The sequence below is a fragment of the Schistocerca americana genome, chromosome 9 (genome assembly GCF_021461395.2).
Source record: "Schistocerca americana isolate TAMUIC-IGC-003095 chromosome 9, iqSchAmer2.1, whole genome shotgun sequence".
In the NCBI taxonomy this organism is placed as follows: Eukaryota; Metazoa; Arthropoda; class Insecta; order Orthoptera; family Acrididae; genus Schistocerca; species Schistocerca americana.
Genome location: NC_060127.1, coordinates 59,032,143 through 59,057,907, shown reverse-complemented (window position 1 = coordinate 59,057,907; position 25,765 = coordinate 59,032,143). Strand labels below are relative to the sequence as shown.

The 25,765-nt window shown below is 46.0% G+C and overlaps 1 protein-coding gene and 1 pseudogene across 1 annotated transcript in view; both read right to left on the bottom strand.

Annotated features, from left to right (window-relative positions):
• The window catches only part of LOC124550629 (brachyurin-like), an 80,628-nt gene extending 73,706 nt beyond the window's left edge, over positions 1-6,922 (bottom strand). The window contains exon 1 of the mRNA XM_047125352.1: positions 6,853-6,922. Within this exon, the coding sequence (XP_046981308.1) occupies positions 6,853-6,922 (70 nt within the window). The remainder of the gene's footprint in view (positions 1-6,852) is intronic.
• LOC124551410 lies at positions 6,530-6,647 on the bottom strand (annotated as a pseudogene).
• Positions 6,923-25,765: the final 18,843 nt, after the last annotated feature.

Below are 25,765 nucleotides of genomic sequence, written 5' to 3'. Positions count from 1 at the left end.
GTTTCACAATTCCCCACAAGTAAAAGTTCATAGGTGTTAGATCTCACGAATGTGGAGGGAACTCAATTCGCTCTGTTCGTCCAGTCCAATGCCCCAGTAAATTGTCATCCAGGAAAGCTCGTACTGCTAGGTGGTAGTGTGATGGCGCGCTGTCCTGTTGGTAGAAGACCTCTTCATCAGCTCCATAAAGCACACGTATACCTAGCAAAATTGATGATTTCCAGGTACGCTTCTCCAGTGACAATAGCATCAAAGAAAAAGGTTCCTTCTAAGCCTCTAGATGATAGTCCATACCAAACATGAACCCCTGGTAGATAGACCGCTTTATCTACATAAACATACGGATTTTTCGGTTCCCAGTACACACTGTTATGCCAATTCACGGTTAAATTAAGTTTAAATTGTGCCTCGTCAGTCCACACTACCTTCGTCACAATTGTTCGTCATCAGTTACCATTTGCTGATACCATTCGCAAAACTGCATTAGGCGATCAGGATCATCATTAATCGCTTGCAGTAATCGTGGAATGTAAACTTTCCGCTTTGTAAACTTTCATAATTTTTGGTACACTTGTACTGCTAACCCCCACTTCATGTGCACATTGCGTAGCAGACTTCTGTTGAGAATTAGCAAACGTTTCCACATCGAGATCCAAGGAACCACGACTTGTAGCTGGACGCTGCCTTCCTCATCTTCCTTCTTTGAATATCACAAATCATTCCAAGCAATTCAAACTTGTCAATAATGCGTTTAACTGTTAGGCGGCTTGGCGGTTCTGTTTCAAACTCCCGCCTCCACTGACGTTGCACTTCAATGGCATTACCAAACTTAGAAAACCACTTCACAATACATTTTCGTTCCTCGAATGTCAAGCGTGTTCCAGCCATCTTGTTTTTTCAATACCGAGATGAAAGTACTAACATCTGTTGAGCCAAAGACCATACTACAACACACTCGTAACTCAAATCGAATGACAATATCGATATCTCGATAGAGCCTGACAAAGAGTGTATACATTTTTCTGGCGGACTCTAGAATTAACGTCTTACAAGCACAAAATATGGATTCAGGGTTAACCAAAAAAAGGTGAAGATATTTGAGGCACAGAAGAAATGAGACAGGCAACAAAGCTAACATGAAATTTAGGGACTACGCAGTTTATTAGTTAAAAGGCTTCCCCTACCCTGGAAGCAAACTAAAGGACGACGGATGAAAATGAGGGGACTAACACAGCAAAGAGAGCACTGCTCCATCGAAGAATTCTTATAGTACGACGGTCACATCAAAAGAAATACACACTATTTTTGTAAAATACAGTTTTCATTGTGCATGTGTGAAAGTTTTACAGTGTGTATATACGTCCTTCCCGCTTGTTTTCAAACTTAGTTCAACGTGTTCCCGTGAGGGGCGCCGTCACAACATGTCTTCAATATGGCTGCTACACTTGACGTTCGTCATAAGCTACGTGCTGTCATAGAATTCCTGTGCTGTGAAAACGAGACAGTGGGAAACATCCACAAGAGGTTGAAAAAGGTGTATGGAGATGCTGATGTCGATCGCAGTACAGTTACTCGGTGGACAAGCAGGTTACGTGATGAAAGCGGGCACGGCAACATTGAGTATTGTCCTCGCAGTGGCAGGCCTCGTACTGCACACACTCCAGACAATGTGCAGAGAGTTAACGAATTGGTGACTGCTCACAGACGCATCACAGTGAACGAATTGTCATGCTACGTTGGGATAGAGGAAGGAAGTGTTTGCAGAATACTGAAACTGTTGGCGTTAAAAAAGGTTTGTGCCAGGTGGATTCCCACGATGTTGATATTGGCTCACAAAGAAACAAGAAAAACGGTATCCAGCGAACTTTTGAAACAGTACGAGAATAGTGGAGATGAATTTCTTGGAAGAATTGTGACAGGTGATGAAACATGGCTCCATAATTTTTCACCAGAGACGTAGAGGCAATCAATGGAGTGGCATCATGCAAATTCACCCTAGAAAAAAAATTCAAAACCACACCTTCTGCTCGAAAAGTTATTGCTACAATGTTTTTCGATTCCGAAGGACTCTTGCTTGTGGACATCATGACAAGTGGAACCACCATAAATTCTGATGCATATGTGACGACACTGAAGAAACTTCAAGCTCGACTGAGTCGTGTTCGACAACATCGGCAAAAGCAGGATGTTTTCCTGTTGCACGACAATGCACGGTCACATGTCAGTCAAAAAACCATGGAAGCGATCACAAAACTCGGATGGACAACACTGAAACACCCGCTTTACAGTCCTGACCTGGCTCCATGTGACTATCATCTCTTTGGGAAACTGAAAGACTCTCTTCGTGGAACAAGGTTTGAAGATGATGACTCCCTTGTGCAAGCTGCCAAACAGTGGCTGCAACAGGTTGGTACAGAATTTTACGTTGCGAGAATACAGGTGCTGGTTCCAAGCTGATATATGGCAGTTGAGAGGGATGGAAATTATGTGGAGAAATGAAAATATTGTTCATAAAGGATGTATCTACATACTGTATAAAACTTTCAGACATGTAGAATAAAAGATGGATTTAAAAAGAAAAGAGTGTGCATTCCTTTTGGAGTGACCCTCGTATTAAAAATGGATCATAAGTAGTGGATACGTAGGGCTCAAGCACGGGAGTTTACGTGATTAATAGACTGTGGCGAAACAGGAAAAACGGAGAATTGAAACGTGGTGTTATCCAAAGTGAATAAAGTCCCATATTGGGGGAATGAATGTTGGGGACCAGATGCAGGAATCTTTTTAGAAAAGGTCGCAGTGAATGTGGTTTGCCGTTGTCTTCCTCCGATCTGTTATGAAGTATCAGCCAAGTATCTGTTCCCTGTGGATGACTGTGATGACAGCTTGTCCAGTGTAGTGTCGGACTAATGTCGCTGTGGATCAAGGGAAGGGAGAGGCTGAATCGCGTTGCTGGCGCGCACCCTACTCTTCTAGAACAGTTTCAAGGGTGCAGCTGAGCTTAACGTCCCTATTCGATGGGCAAATCACTGGCAACAGAATCACACGCCCTCACTTCACTAGACAGTAGGGAAAGGTTTGGTATTAAATCTGAGGCACTGACGCAGAGGGTGGTGGTCAAGAACTTTACACCACCAACTCTCCTACCCTTGACGGACAAACAGTGGCAGTCCATATGTTTCACCACCACGTTTCGAACGAGGGTACGTCAGAGGCGAGTACCACGGCACAAGCATCCGTTAGCGACTTCGGTTACAGAGACGGGTGATATTACACAACGATGTGGAAAATTAAGTTGACGGATTAGGTAAAAATTGTGAGAATTCTTCATGGAGAGGAATAGGTAAAAAACACTGAAAGAAAGAAGGGACAAGACGGCAGGACACACGCCAAGTTATTCTCTAATGTTTCTATAGGAAAATTCTGAGTGCAAAAATGGTGTATAAAGACAGATTGCAATACATGTAGTAATTTTTCATACAGAGTGTTTCCGTAAGAGCGTGCAAAATGCTTCAGGACATAGATAATGCTGAACGGTTTGAGGTAGGGAACCTGGGCTCGGAGAAGCCAGCTTAACGAGATATGGAAGAAAACTTGTCTACCGCTTTGTCTAGCATTACTGGTTTCCAGCTAATTTACAACTAACATGCGCATAACCTTACGCGTACTGTGCTGTTTATTTACATGTACATTCTTTATTATCTGCAAGGAAACGAGGACGACCAGTCTGATTACTAGGAAGTCATGATGCTTTATTTCCTGGTCACTGGATTGCAATGGGAGGTCCTGTTCCATGGTCTGTGAGGTCACCTGACCTGAATACCCTTGATTATTTCTTGTGGGAATACCTAAAGTCACTTGTGTATGAGACCCCATTGGATACGGAGGTGGAATTAGTTGCCACAATTGTGGCTGCCTGTATAGTAATTTGAAACACACCAGAAATGTTTGTCAGGGTGCGTCAGAATCTTGTTCGCGATGTCATGCGTGCGTGAGGTTGATCGCTGTCAGTTTCAGCAAGTTTTGTAAGATACACTACAAATGACACGTTCATTGTGTCAATGGCGGTATTTGCCGGTGGCTGTAACTAATTTAAATAAAAAATACAAAAATAAAAATAAATAACATTAAAAAAAGGGGGACAGCCATGATGTGAATAATTACAAAGGAATTTCTATACTCGCTGTCATATTTAAGATATTACTATCTTGTGTTCTTGAAAGGGCACAGCAGCTGCTTAAACCAAAAATCTCAGATTTCCAAGCTGGTTTCAGGCCGAACAGATCGTGCCCAGATCAAATTTTAAACCTAAAATTAACCACAAGAATGAGGAAGATGCTAGGCAAGCCTACAGTACATGTCTTTGTCGACTTCAAAAATGCCTATGACTCAATCCACAGACCCACACTATTTACGATTCTTGAAGAAAAAGGACTGGATCGGAAAATACAGAAAATCATTCAGCAAACATTAACAAGTACAACATCCAAAGCGAAATTTATGGGAAAACTTTCAAAACCATTCGAGATAAAACTGTGTTTAGACAAGGTGTTGTTGTTCAATGTAGTCCTAGTCAGAGTCATGGAAGAATGAGAAAAGAAACTTGACGAAGAAAATTGCTGGAAACCAATTTCATAAGGATATAGAAAAAATAACCAACGAATTCTCAACTTGGCCTTTGCGGACGATCTCACAATAACGGCAGATTCTTGTGAGATGAGTATAAAACAGATAGAACCTCTAGAAGAATACGCAGAGAATGTTGGCCTGCAGATATCATTTAAAAAGACAATGTTTAAATCATCAAATTTAGAAATTTTCAAATTACAAACCAGATATGGAGAAATTAACACAATATCACACTTTAAATATCTAGGAGATTATCTCTGTAAAATACGCACAACAAGAAATAATACAAGCAGCTCGTAAAGGTTTAGGATTAGTGCAAAACTTCTATAATAAAAAATGCTTATCTTTAAATGCCAAAATTAGAAATTACAAAACAGTAACAATGTTATACGTCTGCGAAACCTTGGCACTAAGCAGGAAAACTGATATAGAAAATCTAAAGAAAGAAGAAAGAAAAATAATTAGGAAAATTTTGGGACCAAGATGGACCGAGAATGGGTATAGGCTACAGAAAACGTCCGAAATTGCAGAATATTCTAGCATAGAATCAGACATGAGGAAAAGACGCCTCAAATGAGGCTTCCCGAACACAGTCAAACAAAAAGAATAGTAAAATACCGAGATTCCCTCGCTAATGGAGAAGAATGGATCCAAAATGTTAAAAAAGACTTGGAATTAGCCAAATTTACCAAAGAAGAAATAGATGTAAGGAACAGTTTTAGAAATGGTTCAAATGGCTCTGAGCACTATGGGACTTAACATCTATGGTCATCAGTCCCCTAGAACTTAGAACTACTTAAACCTAACTAACCTAAGGACAGCACACAACACCCAGCCATCACGAGGCAGAGAAAATCCCTGACCCCGCCGGGAATCGAACCCGGGAACCCGGGCGTTGGAAGCGAGAACGCTACCGCACGACCACGAGATGCGGGCAACAGTTTTAGAATAAAAGTAGAAAACTGGGAGATTAAACCAGAGACAAAAGCCCGAAGAACCAGAACAGAATGGAGGGAAGAAAGAAGCGCTAAATTCTTGCAAACAATGAAAAACTGGTGGGCGAATAAAAAGAACCAGAAGAACAGAAAATGAACCGTATTTACTTAGCGTCTTCCACTCTGGGAGCTTTGCAACTAATAATAATAAAAATGAAATACACACTAATGTGGTTTTATTCCTTTTAACTCCTTAAGTTGGCTACTCCGATCCAAGGTTCCCTACCTCAGATTGTTCAGCGGAACATCCCCTATGCCCAGTTCAGTTTCTGCACGCTCTTACGGTAACACCCCATAGATGTCATCATATATATTACATTTTAACTACAAATTGGTCTTTATTTTTCACTCACTAGATTCGTTTCGGAATAACGCCATTACAAAAAAAAAGTATTTCTTATGTTCCTTTAAAATAATCGCTTGAGCTCTAGTAACTATTTACTCCGAATAATTTAATACGTTGGCCACAGGAAAGCACTCTGTCTTCAGGCGACGAGTGACCTACCGGGACCATCCGACCGCCGTGTCATCCTCAGAGGAGGATGCGGATAGGAGGGGCATGGGGTCAGCACACCGCTCTCCCGGTCGTTATGATGGTATTCTTGACCGAACGAGACAGTGGGAAACATCCACAAGAGGTTGAAAAAGGTGTACGGAGATGCTGATGTCGATCGCAGTACAGTTAGTCGGTGGACAAGCAGGTCACGTGATGAAAGCGGGCACAGCAATATTGAGGATTGTCCTCGCAGTGGCAGGCCTCGTACTGCACACACTCCAGACAATGTGCAGGGAGTTAACGAATTGGTGACTGCTCACAGACGCATCACAGTGAACGAATTGTCATGCTACTATTCGGTCGAGTAGCTCCTAAATTGGCATCACGAGCCTGATTACACCCCGAAAAATGGCAACAGCGCATGGCAGACTAGATGGTCACCCATCCAAGTTCCGACCACGTCCGACAGCGCTTAACTTTGGTGATCTCACGGGAACCGGTGTATCCACTGCGGCAAGGCCGTTGCCAATGTGTTGGCCATAAATGAATAAATTCACGGAGGAGGGTAAATCGTTACAGGCCGTTAGAAAGTAGTGAGAAAATAAGAGAGATGAAATTGCAGTTAGAGTAACGGTTGGCAATGAATACAAAAGGTATAAACTTTCTAGTAAACTAATTATCATTTTGGTACGTTTCACTGTGAAATTTGATCTTTGCCATAGCAGCACTCACCCGTAGTTCTCGGCTTCGCAGCAGCTAGCACGAGCGCAGAGAGGAGCAAGTACACGACGTTCACAGCCATTGCTGCAGCCGTCAGCGCCGCTGTCAGTAGAGTGATGAACTCGGTGCTGGTAGGTGCTTCTACCTGCTTCTGCCGTATTTGACGATACAGCTCACCACACGGTATCCGATTACAGCAACATGAAGTCTCGATAAGGTCCAGCTATCATTCATTTCAAAGCACCAGTACTCGTAAACTAATCGAGATAAAGAATCTTGTTTACCTATTAAACGTTTATCAGCTCTCGAAATCATTTTCCTGTGTTTTTTGTTACAGACTTGACTTGAACTGCATCAAAATGGCCAGGTGAAGACAGACCAGGTGAAAGTACAATGTGTCACCTGATAAGCAGAATTCAAATCTGTGACAATAGAAGCGAGAAACCATCGAGGAAGGTACCACAAGCATAAACTAGCTTGGTGAGGTGATTCCAAATATTCAAAAGGACAGGCAACTTCAAAGAATTTCATTACAGTAGACACCCTCCCCCCCCCCCCCCCCCCCCTGAAATGTTTAAGACGGCCTCTCTTCCTGATGCCTTAAAGTTTGAGTTTTTGATTTTGTTTACGTACGCTGTGCGAGCACTTTGAAATATAGCTGTTTCACTACGTATGACAGTTTTAATAAAATAATTTGACTTCCTATTTATTCTGTTTTATATAGGGGCACGTTAATGTGCTTTTGATTTCATGTGGTTGCAATGGTTTGCTTATTTGTATAATCATTTATAAGTTTTCGTATTTCGTAAACGTGTCTTTCGCCGATCATGCGCGCTAGCTGGGTACCTCTTGCCACACTAAATGCGGTGTCTGAGTCTTGTTCCGTCACAGTAAGTGATCAAAAGTATCCGGACACCTGGCTGAAAATGACTTCCACGTTCGTGGCGCCCCCCATTGGTAATGTTGGAATTCAGTATGGTGATGGCCCACACTTAGCCTTGATGACAACTTCCACTCTCGGAGGCATACTTTCAATCAGGTGCTGCAAGGTTTCTAGGGGAATGGCAGCCCATTCTTCACGAAGTGCTGCAATGAGGAGAGGTATCGATGTCGGTTGTTGAGGCCTGGCACGTAGTCGGCGTTCCAAAACATCCCTGTGCAGGCCAGTCTATTACAGGGATGTTATTGTCGTGTAACTACTCCGCCATAGGCCGTGAACTGTGAAAAGGTGCTCGATCGTGTTGAAAGAAGCAATCGTCATCCCCGAATTGCTCTTCAACAGTGGGATGCAAAAAGGTGCTTAAAACATCAATGTAGGCCTGTGCTGTGATGGTGCCACGCAAAACAACAAGGGATGCAAGCCCCTCCATGAAAAACACGACCACACCATAACACCAGCGTCTCCGAATTTTACTGTTGGCAATACACACGCTGGCAGACGACGTTCACCATGCATTCGCCATACCCACACACTGCCATCGGATCGCCACACTGTGTACTGTGATTTGTCGCTCCACACAACTTCTTTCCACTGTTCAATCGTCCAATGTTTACGCTCCTTACCCCAAGCGAGGCGTCGTTTGGCATTTAACAGCGTGATGTGTGGCTTATCAGCAGCCGCTCGACCACGAAATCTAAGTTTTCTCATCTGCCGCCTGTCATAGTACTTGCAGTGGATCCCGATGCAGTTTGGAATTCCTGTGTGATGGTCTGCATAGATGTATACCTATTACACATTACGACCCTCTTCAACTGTCGGCGGTCTCTGTCACTCAACAGACGAGGTCGGCCTGTACGCTTTTGAGCTGTGCGTGTCGCTTCACGTTTCCACTTCACTATCAGATCGGTCTCAGTGGGCCTGTTTAGGAGTATGGAAATCTCGCATACAGACGTAGTACACAAGTGACACCCAATCGCCTGACCACGTTCGAAGTCTGTAAGTTCCGCGGAGCGCCCCATTCTGCTCTCTCACGACGTCTAATGACTACTGAGGTCGCTGATATGGAGTACTTGGCAGTAGGTGGCAGCACAATGCACCTGATATGAAAAACGCTTGTTTTTGGGGGTGCCCGTTTGATCGCATAGTGTATTTGTGTGCGCGCCAAACGAACATCGTGCTACGTGGTGTGTGTGACTCATAACGCGTTTATTTTGTAAGTATTGTCCTATTTTGCACTGCTATGGCGCAAGTAGCTGGTGTGTTCAAGGTAACACACGATAGCCGACGAATTTTTTCCGACACCTTACTTTACATTCATAACAATAAAATGGTTGTTTTCTTTTCTTTTGTTCAGATCAGCCTTGCATTTTATTTCTTACGACAGATGGATTACATATCCCATTAGTGTTGAGTTCATTTTCCATTTTATATGGCTTGAGGACGGGTGGGTTTTATATACTGTTCAAATAGTTCAAATGACTCTGAGCACTATGAGACTTAACATCTGAGGTCGTCAGTCCCCTAGAACTTAGAACTACTTAAACCTAACTAAGGACATCACACACATCCATGCCAGAGGCAGGATTCGAACCTGCGACCGTAGCGGTCGCGCGGTTCCAGACTGAAGCGTCTAGAACCGCTCAGCCACACCGGCCGGCTTATATACTGTTGTTTTTACATATGTTTATACTACTTTTTCATTTTATCTACGTCCTCGTGGAAGATAGGACCATGCAGTTTCGCTTGTTTGTTGTTATATGACTGGTTTCTTGTTTTTATACACAATGTGATAAGGCCCCAAAAGGGTGCAACGTGTCATTTATAAAAAAAATAAGTTCGCAATAGCAGCCTGCCACGACGGAATGGAATAATTATTACAAAAAAGCTCTCGACGATAGTTGGCTGTCTTGAGTCGGCTTTTCGTTGCGAGATTGTGTTATTATTAGAAAACGTGACAAAGAACCGCGAGTCACAAAAACACTTGGATTCGGACCGCAGTTTGACTCTAATGCTTTCTGTATCATTAATGTCGATAGTTGACTGGTTAGTACCGGCGGGGAGAGCAAGGTGGTCAAGGAATGCACAGAGCGGGTGGAGGGGAGTTGTCTGCCCGCCACATCTCGACTTCTCCAAGCTTTTCCTTCTCCACTTGCCTCCTCAGCACTGTACACCACACAGCCATTTTCTCCTAAGAAACTGCGGACAGAGATTACGGAAACTATAAATCACCTAGCACGGATGTTCTAAGGCCACCTCTGGCCTGCCTGCGTCAAAATAATATCTGTCGGCTTATCGAAGGAACTCTTTCGCTCGGTTCCCTTTTCTTTTTTAAGCGAAATGGTTGCCTTTTGCCGGCCGGAGTGGCCGAGCGGTTCTAGGCGCTACAGTCTGGAACCGGGCGACCGCTACGGTCGCAGGTTCGAATCCTGTCTCGGGCATGGATGTGTGTGATGTCCTTAGGTTGGTTAGGTTTAAGTAGTTCTAAGCTCTAGGGGACTGATGACCTCAGGAGTTAATCCCCATAGTGCTCAGAGGCATTTGAACCATTATTTTTCTTCCATTTTCAACGAGTATCAAACCTCCCAATCTACAGCGATTAACCTTAAGATGAATGCATCTCTCGTACAAAAACAAACACCATCTAAAATCATACTCCAAGGGACTCTTACATACGTGGCCAACAACATTTAAAAATCATACAGACTTTCCAGTCGCTCTACTCTAGCTTCGCTTTGACAAGTTACCACAGCCGTTTGTTCACAATATATATCTGTTCGCTTCTTTCTATTTTACACATGCGCTTGTGTCAGCTCAGTCGATGCCATTTCGAGCCCAAAAAGGAAATAGTTTCGTATTACAGTCGCTCTCAAGGCAGCTTAGACCAGGGTTGGGTAAAATACCGTTTCGCAGAAGTCCGGAAGGCCTGCCCGCCGCTCTCCCCACTCTGCCAGCCAGCAGTAGCCCCACCATCTACACTACTGGCCATTAAAACTGCTACACCACGAATATGACCTGCTACAGACGCGAAATTTAACCGACACCAAGATGATGCAAATCATTAGCTTTTCAGAGCATTTACACAAGGTTGGCGCCGGTGGCGACACCTACAACTTGCTGACATGAGGAAAGTTTCCAACCGATTTCTCATACACAAACAGCAGTTCACCGGCGTTGCCTGGTGAAACGTTGTTGTGATACCTCGTGTAAGGAAGAAAAATGCGTACCATCACGTTTCCGACTCTGATAACGGTCTGATTGTAGCCTATCGCGACTGCGGTTTATCGTATCGCGACATTGCTGCTCGCGTTGGTCGAGATCCAATGACTGTTGGCAGAATTTGCAATCGGTGGGCTCAGCAGGGTAACACAGAACGCCGTGCTGGATCCCAACGGCCTCATATCACTAGCAGTCGAGATGACAGGCATCTTATCCGCATGGCTGTAACGGATCGTGCAGCCACGTCTCGATCCCTGAGTCAACAGATGAAGACGTCTGCAAGACAACAGAGATCTACACGAACAATTTGACGACTTTTGCAGCAGCATGGACTATCAGCTTGGAGACCATGGCTGCGGTTACCCTTCACGCTGCAACACAGACACGAGCGCCTGCGATGGTGTACTCAACGACGAACCTGGGTGCACGAACACCAAAATGTCACTATTTCGGATGAATCCAGGTTCTGTTTACAGCATCATGATGGTCGCATCCGTATTTGGCGACATTGCGGTGTACGCACATTGGGAGCGTGTATTCGTCATCGCCACACTGGCGTATCACCCGGCGTGATGGTATGGGGTGCCGTTGGTTACACATCTATTTCACCTCTTGTTTGCACTGACGGCACTTTGAACAGTGGACGTTACATTTTAGATGTGTTACGACCCGTGGCTCTACCCCACATTCGATCCCTGTGAAACCCTACATTTCAGCAGGATAATGCACGACCGCGTGTTGCAAGTCCTGTACGGGCCTTTCTCGATACAGATAATGTTCGACTGCTGCCCTGGCCAGCACATTCTCCAGATCTCTCACCAAATGGAAACGTCTGGTCATTGGTGGTCGAGCAGCTGGCTCGTCACAATACGCCAGTCACTACTCTGGTATCATGTGAAGCTGCATGGGCAGCTGTACGTGTACACGCCATCCAAGCTCTGTTTGACTCAATGCCCAGGCTTATCAAGGCCGTTATTACGGCCTGAGGTGGTTGTTCTGGGTACTGATTTCTCGGGATCTATGCACCCAAATTGCGCGAAAATGTAATCACATGTCAGTTCTAGTGTAATATATTTGTCCAATGAATATCCGTTTATCATCTGCATTTCTTCTTGGTGTCGCAATTTTAATGGCCAGTAGTGTACTCGCCTAGCCAGGCACGCCACTTCACAGCGGTCCGTTTACTTCCCGTCGTTTCTGTTCTCTGTGTAGACATCGCGTTCGGTGTTTGTGATAAAACACACCTAGTGGGTGGGAAATGGCTGAGGAGCAGTTAAAAGCGTTGAAACGAATGTCCTTTGAACCCACACTCGTTAATCCACAGTGGGAAGAAGAGTACTATTTTGTTGGAACGTAAATGGACCTCAGTGTTTGATTTGCAATGCAACGTCCTCTTCGATGAAGAAGTACAATGTGAAGCTACATTATCAGCTCCTTCACGAGAAAGATATAGTCGGTTTGAGTAATGAAGAAAGAAAAGCCAAACTTATCGAACTGAAGCAGAAAAAGGAGAAAGACGTACGTATGCATGTAGATAATTAGGACATTGATTCACATTATAATTAATCATCATGTGATTCTTGAGTTTCTCCCGGTGTATTTACCGAGGGAGGTGGCGCAGTGGTTAGACACTGGACTCGCATTCGGGAGGACGATGGTTCAATCCCGCGTCCGGTCATCCTGATTTAGGTTTTCCGTGATTTCCCTAAATCACTCCAAGCAAATGCCGGGATGGTTCCTCTGAAAGGGCACGGCCGACTTCCTTCCCTATCCTTCCTTAATCCGATAAGACCGATGACCTCGCTGTCTGGTCTCCTTCCCCAAAACAACCCCGGCGTATTTGATAATACACTCCTGGAAATGGAAAAAAGAACACATTGACACCGGTGTGTCAGACCCACCATACTTGCTCCGGACACTGCGAGAGGGCTGTACAAGCAATGATCACACACACGGCACAGCGGACACACCAGGAACCGCGGTGTTGGCCGTCGAATGGCGCTAGCTGCGCAGCATTTGTGCACCGCCGCCGTCAGTGTCAGCCAGTTTGCCGTGGCATACGGAGCTCCATCGCAGTCTTTAACACTGGTAGCATGCCGCGACAGCGTGGACGTGAACCGTATGTGCAGTTGACGGACTTTGAGCGAGGGCGTATAGTGGGCATGCGGGAGGCCGGGTGGACGTACCGCCGAATTGCTCAACACGTGGGGCGTGAGGTCTCCACAGTACATCGATGTTGTCGCCAGTGGTCGGCCGAAGGTGCACGTGCCCGTCGACCTGGGACCGGACCGCAGCGACGCACGGATGCACGCCAAGACCGTAGGATCCTACGCAGTGCCGTAGGGGACCGCACCGCCACTTCCCAGCAAATTGGGGACACTGTTGCTCCTGGGGTATCGGCGAGGACCATCCGCAACCGTCTCCGTGAAGCTGGGCTACGGTCCCGCACACCGTTAGGCCGTCTTCCGCTCACGCCCCAACATCGTGCAGCCCGCCTCCAGTGGTGTCGCGACAGGCGTGAATGGAGGGACGAATGGAGACGTGTCGTCTTCAGCGATGAGAGTCGCTTCTGCCTTGGTGCCAATGATGGTCGTATGCGTGTTTGGCGCCGTGCAGGTGAGCGCCACAATCAGGACTGCATACGACCGAGGCACACAGGGCCAACACCCGGCATCATGGTGTGGGGAGCGATCTCCTACACTGACCGTACACCACTGGTGATCTTCGAGAGGACACTGAATAGTGCACGGTACATCCAAAACGTCGTCGAACCCATCGTTCTACCATTCCTAGACCGGCAAGGGAACTTGCTGTTCCAACAGGACAATGCACGTCCGCATGTATCCCGTGCCACCCAACGTGCTCTAGAAGGTGTAAGTCAACTACCCTGGCCAGCAAGATCTACGGATCTGTCCCCCATTGAGCAAGTTTGGGACTGGATGAAGCGTCGTCTCACGCGATCTGCATGTCCAGCACGAATGCTGGTCCAACTGAGGCGCCAGGTGGAAATGGCATGGCAAGCCGTTCCACAGGACTACATCCAGCATCTCTACGATCGTCTCCATGGGAGAATAGCAGCCTGGATTGCTGCGAAAGTTGGATATACACTGTACTAGTGCCGACATTGTGCATGCTCTGTTGCCTGTGTCTATGTGCCTGTGGTTCTGTCAGTGTGATCGTGTGATGTATCTGACCCCAGGAATGTGTCAATAAAGTTTCCCCTTCCTGGGACAATGAATTCACGGTGTTCTTATTTCAATTTCCAGGAGTGTATGTTATGTGCAATTTCCGCCACTTTCACCTTCTCCTGCACGTATTTACAGGAGGAAACCCTCATCATCTCGTGCAGCTCTTGAAATAGCTAAAACAGCACGGCCCTACGGCGATGGAGAATTTGTGAAAGACTGTTTTTTTGCTTCTGCAACAATTTTGTGCCCAGAAAGTCTTCCTGTTTTTGAAACCGTTCCTCTTTCGCGGAGAATGGTTTGCAGGCGCATTGAATTAACGCCACACGATGTGGAAACTCACCTGAGAGACGGAATCAAAGATTCAGTTTTCTTTCCAATAGCGTTGGCTGGGTTGAGTGGTGCTTAAGTAAATAAATTAGTGAAATCAAAGTGAACTAGAAATTAGAATATAAATGGAAAACTTGGTTTAGTTTGGAGAGTAACATACTGGCACACAGCGGGCACAACAGCAGAGCAGAAGAGACAATGACCGTGAAGTCAGCAAGTTCCACATAGCGGGCGCTGTCGATTCAGCCGTCAGGGCATCGCCCGACCGGCTCACGTGTTTCTCAGTTGTCGCATGTGAGCAAAGGCCCTCGCCTACATTCCAAGAGCCAATGACCGACGTTAAGAAGATTCTTCGAGAAGCTTTTCAACATGACGGAAGAGGCAATGATCGGCTCACGTGTTTTTCAGTCGTCACATGCGATCAGAGGCCCCCGCCTACATTCCAAGAGCCAATGACCGAGGTCAAGAAGATTCTTCGAGAAGCTTTTCAACGTGACAGAAGAGGCAATGGCCGTGAAGGTGTTCACCTCCAGTGAACTGAATAAATACGCGAGACGCGGTGGGCCCGACAAATCAAGACGGGGACGAAGACGAAGACGGAGACGGGGACGGAGACGAAGACGAGAGACGAAGGAAGAAAAGATGAGTAGCAGTAGTTTTCAGTCAGTTTTGGTGCTGAAGACCGTCATGCAAGAAGAGACTGCATCATGCACAGACGCACCAATTCCGCCGCTGTAATGGAATAGCAAGCAGCAGCCGCGGCGCCAGAAGACAGAAGTTAAAAGGTATTTGAAGTCTGATTTTTACGTACCCGGGTAACTCGTGAAGACGGGAAGGAGACGGCCTCACCTCAGCAGTCACCTGTGAGCTGGGATGAAGACCTGACAGCCGAAGACTGGCAAGCGGGAGTCCGTGGTTCGAGTTCGGGACACTGGCCTTGCCCCGCCACGCCGCTCCGCTGGTCGACGCACAACACACGCGGCCGCTTAGAGAAGAGAAACACTGGGACGCCACACCCAAGGTATCATCCGATGCACGACTTCGCTCGCAATAATTAAACGGGCCAGCTCGCGCTGCGCGTCTCCAGTCAACTGGGCGACACGAGATACACACCGCTACGCGTAATCAGACGCCGCCGCCGCCGCCGCCGCTGCCGTCGCCGCTGCCGCAGCAGAAGACTTCACAAACGACACAGCTGCCGCTCTCCGAACCAGAACATCCCGTAAGATACAGTTGTACAAATCTTCAATAAAAGTTCTCTTATATAAAATTGATGTTTCATTCGACCCCATACCCGAGCCAAGGAAGAACCCACCCTGCCCACATGTTGTTAAGAGAGTAAAGTTAATTTATTTAATATTTTCACCCTGACAGAATGCTTTAGAATGGTCATCCTGACAATTGACAGCATCAAAAGAGAAAACCCAGTTACATTGAGTGACAGAAGTGTCACATTTAGTAACACAACTGTTACAGCTGAAAGCACTGATGTATGTGATGTTCTAGGCGCTACAGTCTGGAACTTCGCGACCCTACGGTTCAGGTTCGAATCCTGCCTCGGGCATGGATGTGTGTGATGTCCTTAGGTTAGTTAAGTTTAAGTAGCTTTAAGTTCTAGGGGACTGATGACCTCAGAAGTTGTCCCATAGTGCTCTGAGCCATTTGAACCGTTTTAATGTGACGTTGCTTGACTTGCAGTCTTTTTGTGAGGAGTTGATGCTCAGTTTAATGTGACTGAAGAACTGCTCGATTTAGTGGCAATGCATTACACAACAACGGCGACGATATATTTTCGTGCGTAGAAATATAATAGAGAAATACGGGGCATGTTTGGGAAAAAATTGTTGGATTGCAACAGATCGGGCTCCTGCAATGATGGGTCGTAAGTCTGGTGTCGTTGCTTCGATACCGAAAAAAGCTGAAAGCCGTCGGTGTCCAGAAGGAACTAACAGCAATACACTGCATTCTTCACCGTGTTAATTTGCTAGCAAAATGTGCCAGACAAGTTGGCGTCATGGATGTGGTCATAAAACATTTAACATTCTCAGATCGCACGGTTGGGGACACAGACAATTCAAATAGTTCCTGGAAGATCTCGAGTGTGAGTGAATACGGCGATGTTACACATTTTTGTGAAGTAGGCTGGTTGAGTGGAGGTGTTTTAGAACAATTTTTTAACTTACGTAAAGATATAGCGTCATTCATGGATGAGAAACGAAAACCGGTGAAAGAATTGGCCGACCCACAGTGGGTTTTAGACCCTGCGTTTTAAGTGATGTAACCAAGCATCTGAATAGCTTGAATGTAGCTTTGCAAGATATAAATAAGGTAATTAGCGAAGTGTCTCACTCTATTTTGGAATTCAAGAAAGAATTCCTTTTTGGGACAAAGAAACTGTCAGAAATACGTCGTGCACAGTTCCAGTGCGTTGCACCAGTTGTTAGTGAAAACAATTTGGAACAGGAGAGGCTCAAAGAACATTTTGATGGCTTTGTAACGGTGTTACAGTCTCTCAAAGGCATTTTCGACAGTAGATTATGAGGAGTTATCGACTGGAACGCGATGTCAACCTTTTTCCGACTCCTTTTGTAGTTAACGTTAAAAATGTGCCTTCTCAAAGTCAGTTGCAACTCATTGGCTTTCAATGCAATCGTGCGCTGAAAGGAGACGTTTCGCACTGCAGAAACCTCTACAAGCCGGCCAGGGTGGCCGAGCGGTTCTAGGAGCTACAGTCTGGAACCGCGCGCCCGCTACGGTCGCGGGTTCGAATCCTGCCTCGGGCATGAATGCGTGTGACGTCCTTAGCTTAGTTAGGTTTAACTAGTTCTAAGTTCTAGGGGACTGATGACCTCAGCAGTTAACTCCCATAGTGCTCAGAGCCATTTGAACCAAACCTCTACAAATATTTCCCACGTGAACAGTTTCCATTGTTATTTAAAATAGCTGCTCGTGTGTATAGTTTTTTTGGAACAAAATACTTGTGCGGAAGTGTTTTCTCCGTAATGAAACTGAAAAAAGTCGAAGCTTAAGAGCAGTGTTACTGATGAAACTTCCTGGCAGATTAAAACTGTGTGCCCGACCGAGACTCGAACTCGGGACCTTTGCCTTTCGCGGGCAAGTGCTCTACCAACTGAGCTACCGAAGCACGACTCACGCCCGGTACTCACAGCTTTACTTCTGCCAGTACCTCGTCTCCTACCTTCCTTCCGAGTTCGAGTCTCGGTCGGGCACACAGTTTTAATCTGCCAGGAAGTTTCATATCAGCACACACTCCGCTGCAGAGTGAAAATCTCATTCTGGAAACATCCCCCAGGCTGTGGCTAAGCCATGTCTCCGCAATATCCTTTCTTTCAGGAGTGCTAGTTCTGCAAGGTTCGCAGGAGAGCTTCTGTAAAGTTTGGAAGGTAGGAGACGAGGTACTGGCAGAAGTAAAGCTGTGAGTACCGGACGTGAGTCGTGCTTCGGTAGCTCAGTTGGTAGAGCACTTGCCCGCGAAAGGCAAAGGTCCCGAGTTCGAGTCTCGGTCGGGCACACAGTTTTAATCTGCCAGGAAGTTTCATATCAGCGCACACTCCGCTGCAGAGTGAAAATCTCATTCCAGTGTTACTGATGTTCATCTGACTAGTGCAGTGCGCCTAATGACCAGCAGTTTCACACCAAATATCGAGATGCTGGTTCAAATTCATTGTAAGTGTGGCGTCACCGCCAGACACCACACTTGCTAGGTGGTAGCTTTAAATCGGCCGCGGTCCATTAGTACATGTCGGACCCGCGTGTCGCCACTGTCAGGGATCGCAGACCGAGCGCCACCACAAGGCAGGTCTCGAGATACGGACTAGCACTCGTCCCAGTTGTACGGACGACGTAGCTAGCGACTACACTGACGAAGCCTCGCTCCTTTGCCGAGCCGATAGTTAGAATAGCCTTCAGCTAAGTCAATGGCTACGACCTAGCAAGGCGCCATTAGTAACATTGCATGTATCTAAAGAGTCTCACTTGTATCGCCACAATCTCCAGATGTACCAAAAGGATGGATTAAAGTTAAGTATTCCAGAAGCTACGTACTTTTCTTTATAGCATTCATTACGTATCCTGTTTCAGACCTCACGCCATCCTGCTTAGCTTAGCGCGTGCCTTTCGGCTTCCTCTCATTGTGTCTAGGCTGTCTTGTCTAGACACAACAGTAAGAACATCCAGGATGAAGTAAATTAATGCCTATGTCCTATTCGTTCGTAGTACCCCTCCTCTGAGCGACACACGTCTGTATAAATATAACGTAACATCTACAATGCAAATGTGTCAATTTCTTAATCTCTTACGTCTGTATCCTATTTGTGGCCATGAAAGTACAACGTGTTACATTGGTTCGAAACTGTTTTTCTTCCATGCATGGCCAATCGCTGCATGGCACAGGATACGCAAACTTCGGGTAATGACCATACAATGTAAGCTTCCACGGCCGGTATTGCCTTCACTTAAAACTTCCGGGCTGATAGGCCGTGGTCGAAGTATAAAACTCTCCCCTGACGTTTCGTCTCCGACTGCTTGAGACATCCTCGGAGGTAAAGCGGCGAACTGCGAGGAGAACTCGAGGAAGCGCTGATTATATAGGCAGTACAGAGGGCGCCACTGTCGATCACGTGGCGTCGGCTATGAGATTGTCTCTGGTAATGCCAACTTTCTCGATTGAAAGTAATCGATCGTCACGCTTACGGTGCAACGCTGACATCCAAATTTTATCCAGTTTAACACCTTCGTCTTTCCTGTTAAAATTATTACGGTGTTTATCAATCTCGATAGCCTCTCTATACAAGCGCGCATAATAATGCGAGGTTTTTGATATGACGCTCGTCTCGCTGAATTTTATTTCATGATCATCTTCCTGGTAAACATGTTCCGCTACGGCCGATTTATCCGTGTAACCCAGGCGGCAATTCCTCTTATCTTCAACAAGACGGGTGTTCACACTTCTCTTTGTGGTACCGATATAAATCTGTCCGTAACTACAAGGAAATGTACAGGGTGATCAAAATTTGAAAACTTAATAAACCACGGAATAATGTAGATAGAGAGGTAAAAATTGACACACATGCTCGGAATGACATGGGGTTTTATTAGAACCAAAAAAAAACAAAGTTCACAAAATGTCTGACAGATGGCGCTGGACTGCAAAACGTCAGTAACTGCTACCGTGACGAGTGAGAGGTACGCCGATATGTTACAGAATCGCATCATCCCCAGCCTGGCTCATAAACACCTGCTGGAACATACGATGTTTATGCAGGATGGCGCTCCACCCCATATTACTAGACGCGTGAAAGATCTCTTGCGCGCGTCGTTTGGTGATGATCGTGTGCTCAGCCGCCACTTTCGTCATGCTTGGCCTCCCAGGTCCCAGACCTAAGTCCGTGCGATTATTGGCTTTGGGGTTACCTGAAGTCGCGAGTGTGTCGTGATCGACCGACATCTCTAGGGATGCTGGAAGACAATATCCGATGCCAATGCCTCACCATAACTCCGGACATGCTATACAGTGCTGTTCACAACATTATTCCTCGACTACAGCTATTGTTGAGGAATGATGGTGGACATATTGAGCATTTCCTGTAAAGAACATCACCTTTGCTTTGTCTTACTTTGCTCTGCTAATTATTGCTATTCTGATCTGATGAAGCGCCATCTGTCGGACATTTTTGAACTTCTGTATTTTTTTGGTTCTAATAAAACCCCATGTCATTCCAAGCATGTGTGTCAATTTGTACCTCTCTATCTACATTTTTCCGTGACTTAGTCAGTTTTCAAATTTATACTGACTTTTTGATCACCCGGTATATACTCCCGGTGTAGCCAAAGGGTGCCGTGCATCTTTTGCCAATCTTAAATATTCTTTTATTTTCCTGGGGGGTCTGAAAATAGTTTCCACCCTATACTTGCTTAAAACTTTCCCAATGCGATCTGTGACCTTATTAATAAACGGAAGAGAAACTTTGCCCTTGGGCGACTGTTGTTCTTCGTTGCTCCTGATTCTCTGCCTAGAGCGAAGTGCTCGAGCTATATCCTTGCTAGAATAGCAATTCTTCACGATAGTTGACCGTAGATGTTCAATCTCATCTTTTAAATAAACAGGTCCACAAATTTTGTACGCCCTGTCTACCGAGGTTTTCATTACACCTCTTTTTTGTCTAGGGTGGTGGTTTGAATCTTTATGTAGATAACGATCAGTATGTGTGGCCTTTCTATACACCTTATGGCCCAACGTTCCGTCCCGTCGTTTAATCACACACACATCCAGGAAATTCAATTGCCCATTCCTCTCCGTTTCCATAGTAAATTGGATTTTCGGATTAATGCTGTTTAAAAGTGTCAGAAAGGCATCCAAATCCTCTGCTCCGTGTGTCCATACTACGAACGTATCATCGACAAAGCGATACCATCTGGCTGGTCTTTTACGGGCAGTCTGCAACGCCCGTTGTTCAAAAGTCTCCATACATAAGTTAGCCACAGCAGGACTAAGAGGACTGCCCATAGCCAGCCCGTCAATCTGTTCATAAAAGTTATTATTGTATTGAAAGTAGGTTGTGGTGAGGCAGTGTCGTTATAATGCCATAATATCGGTAGGAAAAATATACGCTATGCATAAGATAGCTTCGTTTTTCGGAATCATGGTAAATAACGACACAACGTCCAAACCGGCGAGGATATCATCCGGGCCCACGCTCGTTTCCTTTAACTTGTCAATGAAATGAGCTGAATTTTTAATATGACTGTCCGTCCTACCAACACAAGGCTGCAGCACTGAGGCAAGGTGTCTAGCTAACTCGTGTGTTGGTCCTCCTATAGCACTGACAATTGGCCTCAACGGAATCTCAGGTTTATGCACTTTGGGTAAGCGATAAAGTCTAGGTGGGTACGCTTCTGTCTTACAAAGCAGCTTCTTATTGTCGGAGGCGAATGAAGACGCTTTCACCAGTCGATTGGCCATTCTTAAAATCTTCATAGTCGGATCTTTCTGGAGTTTCTTGTAATTGGAGGGAACCAAAATATCATTGATTTTTCCATGATAGTCCTCACTGTTCAGTGTGACGGTGGCATTATCCTGATCTGCATTAAGAACAATAATGTTTTCATCTGCATTTATATCCCTCAGCGCCTGCCTTTACACTTACGTCCCACAGACGCATGTTGTGCCACATATGATAAGCCTCCCGATAACCGTGTACCGGTGCCGTGTTCAAGGACGACACATACGCGTGAAACGATGTAGGACGTATGTGTGTTCCACCAGCACTACGAACGTTAGCTTGTTCGTACTCAGCACGAAGCGCTCTCACAGCGGCATGATGATGATGATGATGATGATGTTTGGTTTGTGGTGCGCTCAACTCCGCGCTTATCAGCGCCTGTACAAATTCCCAAGCTTTGCTCAGTCCAAACTCGCCACATTCATGAGCGATGATGAAATGAGGAGGACAACACAAACACCCGGCCGCCGCCCCAGTGCAGTGTGCATACGCAAGCGGCCAGCCACATTGCCCCGTTCTGCTATCCACACTACGTGCCCTCACAGCTGCTCAGCGTTGCTTAGATCATCATTTAGTATCAATTTATTTTATGCACCACTGATACGCTTATTCAATAAGAAGAACATCACTTCATATAAGAAATACATCCTACACAAGGTGTACAGTTTTAACTTAATTTTAGCAGCATTGTACTTACACTGCATCCCCACTCCAGAACACTCCGTCACCAAATTTACGTTTATCGGAGCAACCTTGTAAACTTAGGGTACAATTTATGGAGTGATTCTCCTCTAGAATGTTTATTCCAAAGACTAGGTATTGTACATACAAGGCTGAAAGTAGCTTGCTTCTTAACAGTAGTTGTCGCATAGTAGTTAATGAAATTAGTTGTGGTGGTTAAATCCTTATCAAATAATTCTTTATTGTTGCCCACTGACACCGCCAGTCACTGTTCCTGCCGCTAACATAGTCAGTGTTGTTACGAACGATGATTGAGGTGACGGCAAGGTGAGTCTCACACAAACTTTCAAATTCATCTTATTATTACAGCTTCATAATGTGTAGGCATCGGTCTGATTGATTAGCAGTAAAATCGTAGAGAACATTGCAACCTCCCAACAGAAAAAAATATGTATAACATTCACATTCAGTGTAACCTCCCAACAGAAAAAATATATATAATTACACTTTTAACATTCACATTTAGTGTAACTTCCCAACAGTTTATTATTCCGTAACCTTGCAATAATACCGTGACTAACCTCCCAATAAAAAAATATCACTCATATATACCCTTTCAGTAATTAACTGACTGAATCTAAACTGGCAAATTTGCACGTCAGCAATGCCGCGCCATGGCCCTGAAAATTCATTCTGAATAAATTGAAAAATCTTACCTCAATCAAGTCACCAGATAACGCGTATATATCTGCTCCTATACTAAATTTTTCTGGAACAGCCCAGTGCTTTAAATTCAGATGAATGATTGTCGAAGGTTAATTTTATAAGAAAGATTATTATTAAAAGATTTTTAAAACATTTACATGGGCCTTGATATGACAATACCACAAATTTAGTTGTAACAAATTAGATATGCTCGCGGCTGCTTTTACCTTATACTACATCGCTCAGTTACCACCATCGCTCCCCACGACTGGCTCAGCCAACTCCATACACCCGACTGCTAACTACTACACTCCTGGAAATGGAAAAAAGAACACATTGACACCGGTGTGTCAGACACACCATACTTGCTCCGGACACTGCGAGAGGGCTGTACAAGCAATGATCACACGCACGGCACAGCGGACACACCAGGAACCGCGGTGTTGGCCGTCGAATGGCGCTAGCTGCGCAGCATTTGTGCACCGCCGCCGTCCGTGTCAGCCAGTTTGCCGTCGCATACGGAGCTCCATCGCAGTCTTTAACACTGGTAGCATGCCGCGACAGCGTGGACGTGAACCGTATGTGCAGTTGACGGACTTTGAGCGAGGGCGTATAGTGGGCATGCGGGAGGCCGGGTGGACGTACCGCCGAATTGCTCAACACGTGGGGCGTGAGGTCTCCACAGTACATCGATGTTGTCGCCAGTGGTCGGCGGAAGGTGCACGTGCCCGTCGACCTGGGACCGGACCGCAGCGACGCACGGATGCACGCCAAGACCGTAGGATCCTACGCAGTGCCGTAGGGGACCGCACCGCCACTTCCCAGCAAATTAGGGACACTGTTGCTCCTGGGGTATCGGCGAGGACCATTCGCAACCGTCTCCATGAAGCTGGGCTACGGTCCCGCACACCGTTAGGCCGTCGTCCGCTCACGCCCCAACATCGTGCAGCCCGCCTCCAGTGGTGTCGCGACAGGCGTGAATGGAGGGACGAATGGAGACGTGTCGTCTTCAGCGATGAGAGTCGCTTCTGCCTTGGTGCCAATGATGGTCGTATGCGTGTTTGGCGCCGTGCAGGTGAGCGCCACAATCAGGACTGCATACGACCGAGGCACACAGGGCCAACACCCGGCATCATGGTGTGGGGAGCAATCTCCTACACTGGCCGTACACCACTGGTGATCGTCGAGGGGACACTGAATAGTGCACGGTACATCCAAACCGTCATCGAACCCATCGTTCTACCATTCCAAGACCGGCAAGGGAACTTGCTGTTCCAACAGGACAATGCACGTCCGCATGTATCCCGTGCCACCCAACGTACTCTAGAAGGTGTAAGTCAACTACCCTGGCCAGCAAGATCTCCGGATCTGTCCCCCATTGAGCATGTTTGGGACTGGATGAAGCGTCGTCTCACGCGGTCTGCACGTCCAGCACGAACGCTGGTCCAACTGAGGCGCCAGGTGGAAATGGCATGGCAAGCCGTTCCACAGGACTACATCCAGCATCTCTACGATCGTCTCCATGGGAGAATAGCAGCCTGCATTGCTGCGAAAGGTGGATATACACTGTACTAGTGCCGACATTGTGCATGCTCTGTTGCCTGTGTCTATGTGCCTGTGGTTCTGCCAGTGTGATCATGTGATGTATCTGACCCCAGGAATGTGTCAATAAAGTTTCCCCTTCCTGGGACAATGAATTCACGGTGTTCTTATTTCAATTTCCAGGAGTGTAGTACAAATTTCACTTCTGTACTAATAACTTCAGAGAAGACTTTCATGATATTGGCTTCCCGTTGTTTTCCTCTTATTGATTCTCTACGTATTCCTTTCACGTTTGTGGAGGAGGAGATTAGTGTTTAACGTCTCGTCGACAACGAGGTCATTAGAGACGGAGCACAAGCTCGCATCAGGGAAAGATTGGGAAGGAAATCGGCCGTTCTCTTTCAGAGGAACCATCCCGGCATTTTCCTGAAACTATTTAGGGAAATCACTGAAAACCTAAATCAGGATGGCCGGAAACGGGATTGAACCGTCGTCCTCCAGAATGCGAGTCCAGTGTGCTAACCACTGCGCCATCTCCCTCGGTTCACCTTTGTGCTTTCCCTTTCTTAGCTTTGTGCAAAATATAATTTGAATTCATCGTATTCTTGCAGTACGTCTCTTTTCTCCAAAGATTTCCTATACATTGTATCTATGTATTCCCCGGTCATGTTTGCTTCCACAGCCTCGTCTAGCCGCTCCAACTTAGATATTTTGCACTCTACCAGTCTGCTTCTATAGACGTTGATACTCTCTTTCGCCCCGTGTATTTTATGGATTTTTGTATTTTCTCTTCTCGCCAACTAAATTCAGTATGTGTTATCAACTGATTTCTGCTGCGTCTCGTGTTTTTGCCTATTTGATCCTCTTCCGGCTTCAGTAATTCGCCTCACAAACCTACCCATTCATCTCCTGTGATGCTCCTTTCAGTCATTGCTTAATACTATTTCCGAAACTTGAAGCGATCTTAGAGGATTTTCCTGCTACAAGCAACGAATGGACTCACATTCCTAAGCTACACTGTCGCTCCACAACATCGGTACCCAGAGAGAGCTCGAAGATAACAAACGAACGAACAAGTACACCACGTACTCACTATACTCGTACATCTGGGCACCCACCGGTTTTTATGTCGGCAGAGGAAACACATTTTTCCCATACATACAATATCTGATCAAAAGTATCCGTACACGCCTAAAAACATACTAGGCGCATTGTGCTGCCAACTACTGCCAGGTACTCCATATCAGCGACCTTATAAATCAGTAGACATCGCGCGAGAGCAGAATGGGGCGCTCCGCGGAACT